The sequence below is a fragment of the Buceros rhinoceros genome, unplaced genomic scaffold (assembly GCF_000710305.1).
Source record: "Buceros rhinoceros silvestris isolate BGI_N320 unplaced genomic scaffold, ASM71030v1 scaffold11907, whole genome shotgun sequence".
Classification (NCBI taxonomy): domain Eukaryota; kingdom Metazoa; phylum Chordata; class Aves; order Bucerotiformes; family Bucerotidae; genus Buceros; species Buceros rhinoceros.
Window position 1 is genome coordinate 13,414 of NW_010421619.1, and position 5,042 is coordinate 18,455.

Sequence of the window (5,042 nt, forward strand, 5' to 3'; positions counted from 1 at the left end):
TTTTTACACTGAGGGTGGTGAAACACTGGCCCAGGTTGCCCAGAGAGGTGGTAGAAGCCCCATCCCTGGCACCATCCCAGATCAAGTTTGAGGCTCTGAGCACCCTGCTCTGGTTGCAGATGTCCCTGCTCCCTGCAGGGGGGCTGGACTAGATGTACCTTCGAAGGTCTCTTCCAACCCAAAAGATTCTAGATTCGATGATTCTGTGGTCTGTTGTGCTCTTCAGCACTCGTTGCAGCGATCTGCCCGGTATCAGGCACAGCTGGGATGTATAGAAGGTTTTGGTGATTAATGTTTACAGTACGTACTCTGGGGGTGGTTTCTCTAACGGGGCTTTACTTTGCACATCGATTCATACTCCTGCTGCATTTCAGGCTCCTGGCTTCGCTAGATGGCACCACCAAGCAGCAGCTCTGCTCACATCCCCAGGCAGACTGTCAGGAGTTAAGGGAGGAGGCGCTGGATATTATTTTTTCCATTTCCCTCAAAAAAATGTTGCAGTTTATTTTTAATTCTGAATCCTGTTCAAGCTGACAGTGTGTTTGAGAAGAGATTGTGAGAGATGTAACCTGCTGTCCATCGTGAGCTCATTAGCACTGGTGAGAAGGAGAGTTGTTCCAGCAGCCGAGGTGAGGTCAGGGATCTGCACCCTCTGGGTCTGCCTGAGGTTTGGAGGCAGCAGCTGTACCAGTGATGTGTGCGTCATTGTAGATGTAGCTGTTAGCAACCACGCCACAAAGCAAGACGGTGCCACTGAATGCCCTTTAATTTTGGTTGTTTTTTTTTCTTCTACTTAATCATTCTATGTGGTGGAAAAGCCTCCTCCAGGTCTGCTTGTTCTAGACCCCTGGTACCTGTGGGTTTAAAGGGAGAAGAGTTGGCCTGGTAGGTGCTACTTTCTAGCTGGATTGCCCGCAAAGGAGTCAAAAATGGCTTCTGCATGAGATGTGGTACCTGTTCCATTAGCAGCTCTTATTTGTGTATATCAAATCTGGTTGAACTCAATGAGAGCATCAAATCTCTGTGACAAACTAACTGTGACCCTTTGAGACGCTTCTGCAATGCGCAGTCCCCTAAACTAGGAAAAAATCCAACTTGCTGTTATCTCCAGGTAGTTACTAGAGAAAGCTCAGAGCAGCAGTTGCAACAGACAGCACCAGAGGAGGACAGACGTGAAGGACTGCAAAGAGCAAACCCCTCTATGGCCAGAGGGACTTCATGAAAAGAATCATTGAGTGGTTTGGGTTGGAAGGAACCTTTCAAAGTCATCTAGTCCAAGCCCCTGCAGTGAGCAGGGACATCTGCAACCAGAGCAGGGTGCTCAGAGCCCCAAGGGCCAACCTGACCTGGAATGTTTTAAAGGAAGGAAGAGTTGCTGGCACAAGCTTGGAGCCATGCCAGCTCGCAGGGTACCAGGGTACTGGTACTTTTATGCGGGAGGTGTGCGTGTGAGCTCCTGCTTCCTCGAAGGTCTTCTGGTCTTGTTAGCTGCAAGGAGGGGATGGATTTATTATGCTGCTGTGACTCAAAAGCGTAAAGGACTTTTGGTCCATGTAGTTTCACTGTCGCTGCCATAATTTCAATTTGCCTGGAATTATTAGGGCTGGTAGGTAGTGGTGACCCTCCCTAGCTTCCCTTAGGTCCCAAGGCATGGAAATGGTGCTGCTGAAGGATGCCAGAAGCATACGCCTACCTCCTAAACCCTCTTCTGTTCATTCTTCTGACCCGTGGGTCATGCAATGTGCATGTCAGTTCAGGGTTGGTTTGTCCATGGGTAGTTTGGCATCACTCAGCTTTAAACTGGTAGTTCTTCAATTTTTTTTTTTACTTGCTTTTGCATTGAAGGTTGGCACAGACCACACGTGTATCAGCTCAGCTCTGCTGCTTAATGTCACCTCTCTAATTTTCTTTGCAGTGAAACGGTTTAAGGAACCAAAGGAAGAGAGGCGTCCCTGGAGGATATGGTGAGATTTTTAAATTTGGAGCTTGGAAAGACCGTATGTAATGTTGTTTTCTCTTGCATTAACAATCTTCTAGGCCTTCTGGATATCCTGCATGGTATTTAGTCGTGAAATGAAATGCTCTGCTGCTGCTTCCCAAGGAAACCTGTGTAAAGTAGCTGGTGCTTCCTAGAAGTAAACTTCACTGCCCAGCTCCTCAGAAAGCTGCTCCTTGCTGTAGGTGGCTGAACTGAGTGGTTATGGTCCCCTCTAATCTGCTGGCATCCGGGTACTGCTGTCAGCTTCGGACACCTCTACAAGCATCTCTGTTGTGGGATTTAAGCTCTCTCGAGAGGTGGGCAAATGGTTGGAATCGGCGTATGGTCAGGCTGCCTCGGCAGCGTGGAGCTACCAGCCAACATTAGCGATGAAAAGCCTATCTGTCTCCTCAGTTTGGTTCTTCCTCTAAAATGATCTGGGAATTCAGTTCCCTGTGGACGGAACCTTCCTTGCATCTCCTGCTGGTTGGAGAAACTCAGGCTGGGCAATGGAGGGTGAACTGCCCCTTGCTGCAGGCTAAAGCCCAGCAGCAGATCTGCAAGACTGTGCTGATGTGCTGATGTGGTTGGTTTGGCTATTTGGAGTTGACCAAAGTGCCCCTTTTCACCACGTGCAACTTGTTGTGCATCAGGAATGCAGGTCCATGTGGGGCCTTTGCTTGGGTGATGCTCTGCTGCTGGTGCTCCAGGGCACAGATCTTTTTTGCCTTTTTCTCTCCAGGTTTTATGACACCTCCAAGCAAGCCTTAGGTGCCATCTCCATCCATTTTGCCAATATCTTTCTGTCGGAACTCACTGAAGAGGACCCTTGCTCTCTGTAAGTACACAAGGTGCTTGCATCCATGTCCTACATCTGTAAAAGGAAGAAGCAAGCCTGTTGGAGAATGACATACATGGTGGAAACTGGTCTATTTGTAGTACTACCTGGGGGTAAACCATGCTGAGCTTATTTGCAGGGCCTGGGTTGTCTTCTGGCCTTTGCAGTCTGCTGGTCTGATGGAGATGAAGTGGTGCAACCATGCTTCTCTGATCAAAAATACCTTGAAATATACTGGCAAAAAAAGCTGCAGTGAAAACACCGTGGTGTCCCATGCAATCACGGCTGTTAAATGTGCCATTTGTTTGCACGCCAGACGTTGCAATTTGAGCGGTATTGAGAGTGGGCGAAGGCCTTTGTCCAATGTCAGGATATGTTTTTTCCTTGGATGTTTAGTTGCACCTACAGGATATATTCCCCTAGTCCTGTTTGGAGGCTTTTTAATGCAGACTTTGGACTTAATGTAGAAGTGCCACCTTTACTTCAGACCAGCTGCTTCACTGCTACAAAGTTAGTTTCACAATTAACTTTCATGGAATCACAGAGTTGCTTAGGTTGGAAAAGACCTTTAGGGTCATCGAGTCCAGCTGTTAGCGCCACACTGCCAAGTCACCGCTAAACCATGTCCCTCAGCACCACGTTGACAAGGCTCTTAAACTCCTCCAGGGATGGGGACTCCACCACTGCCCTGGGCAGCCTGTTCCAATGCTTGACAAACCCAACAGGGAAGAAATTTTTCCTAATATCTGACCTAAACCTCCGCTGGTGCAACATGAACCCATTTCCCCTTGACCTGTCGTGTGTTACTTGGGAGAAGAGACCAACACCCATCTCGCCCCAACTTCCTTTTGGGTATTTTGGAGAGTGAGAAAGTCTCCACTTTATTTTGTTTTGGGAAACTCCTCTAGGCTTCCAAATGCTGCTGAAAACCTTCTGGCCCGTCTCCTCTCTATATCTTAAAGTGCTGCACCTTGATACTTTCCTTTAAACAGACACAAGTCTGGCCAGGCTAAATACAACCTCAGAAATGATGTATTGTTGTTTTTTACAGACACACATTTAAAATAAACCTCTTCATGCTTATGCCATACCCTTTGGCACTGTTTTCTTTTTTCCCTTTAATGTGTGTTTAACATTTCCCTGTGCTGCCTGACTGGAAATCCAGATCCGGGCAGCTTAAAACTCCGCCGCGCTGTCTCTGGCCTCTGAGGCTCACACGCCATGTGTCCTGCCCAGTATAAACCACCAGAGCCTCCTGTTTGCAGCAGCGCACTCTGATTTCAGCAGCTGGAAGCTGTAATGAGCCAATCTGAGCCTTTGGTTGTAGAAAAACTTCATGTCATGTTTTCAATGGAAAGCAGATTGTTATTTTCAGTGTCTTTACTCAGCAGTATCAAGTTCTGGGAAGGAAAATGTTCATTCCTGTAGCTCTGTGCTTGGCGTTTTCTTCATGCTGCAGAAATCTGGCAGAAAATATTCCAGTAATGAAAAAGTGGCCAGAAAACATCAGTCTGAGTGATATTTCCCCCTCTCCCCATCCCACCCCGGAGTTCATTAAAATACCAAGCCCTGGATTAGTGCTTGGTCCCTGCAATCCCCAGAAGGTCCATGCAGGTCTCCTGCTTCTCATGGTCTGTCTAGTGAGGCTTAAACATCCAAAGCTGCAGAGCAAACTTGTCGAGCCCAAATCTCCTGACAGGGATGGGTTCAGCTCCCGGATCTGCAGTGAGGATCCGGAACTGAAGGCTTTTGAGCACCCGGGCTCATCACCTCTCCCAAGACCTGCCTCTCTGTCTGTTCCTCTGGTCGTAGGAGCTTCTTGCTGCTGCTGCTCAGAAAAATAAACTTCTTGCCTCTTCTGCTGTGCAATTTGCAGAGCTGCTGTGGTTTCCAAGAAACTTCCATTTTCTTGTATGAAATTCCATAAACGTTTGGTTCCATTTCCTTGAAACTTGGGATTTCATCCTAATAAGAACGAAAGATGCTGCAAATGGAAAACCTTCCTTTTTGGGGGTAACTCTTCAGCAGGGTTAGCCCAGGAAGTGTTTAATGCTAATGAGCAATGCCAGAGAGCTGGCAGAGCCTGCTGCGCTGAACAGGCTTTTAAACTAAGGCATTTCTGTTAAGGCTACAAGAAAACTAAAAAAAAAAAAAAAAAAAGGGGGCTTGGACTGTTAAGGGGGGATTCGTTTTTAAAAGCTTGGGGGTTTTTTTAAATGGTTTCCT

At 47.4% G+C, this 5,042-nt stretch overlaps 1 protein-coding gene across 1 annotated transcript in view; it reads left to right on the forward strand.

The window, feature by feature from the left end:
* Nucleotides 1–1,845: 1,845 nt before the first annotated feature.
* The window catches only part of LOC104496598 (transmembrane protein 110-like), a gene marked incomplete at its 5' end in the record, with an annotated part of 21,848 nt that continues 18,651 nt past the window's right edge, over nucleotides 1,846–5,042 (forward strand). The window contains 2 exons of the mRNA XM_010139742.1: nucleotides 1,846–1,964; nucleotides 2,721–2,816. Of these exons, the coding sequence (XP_010138044.1) occupies nucleotides 1,846–1,964; nucleotides 2,721–2,816 (215 nt within the window). The remainder of the gene's footprint in view (nucleotides 1,965–2,720; nucleotides 2,817–5,042) is intronic.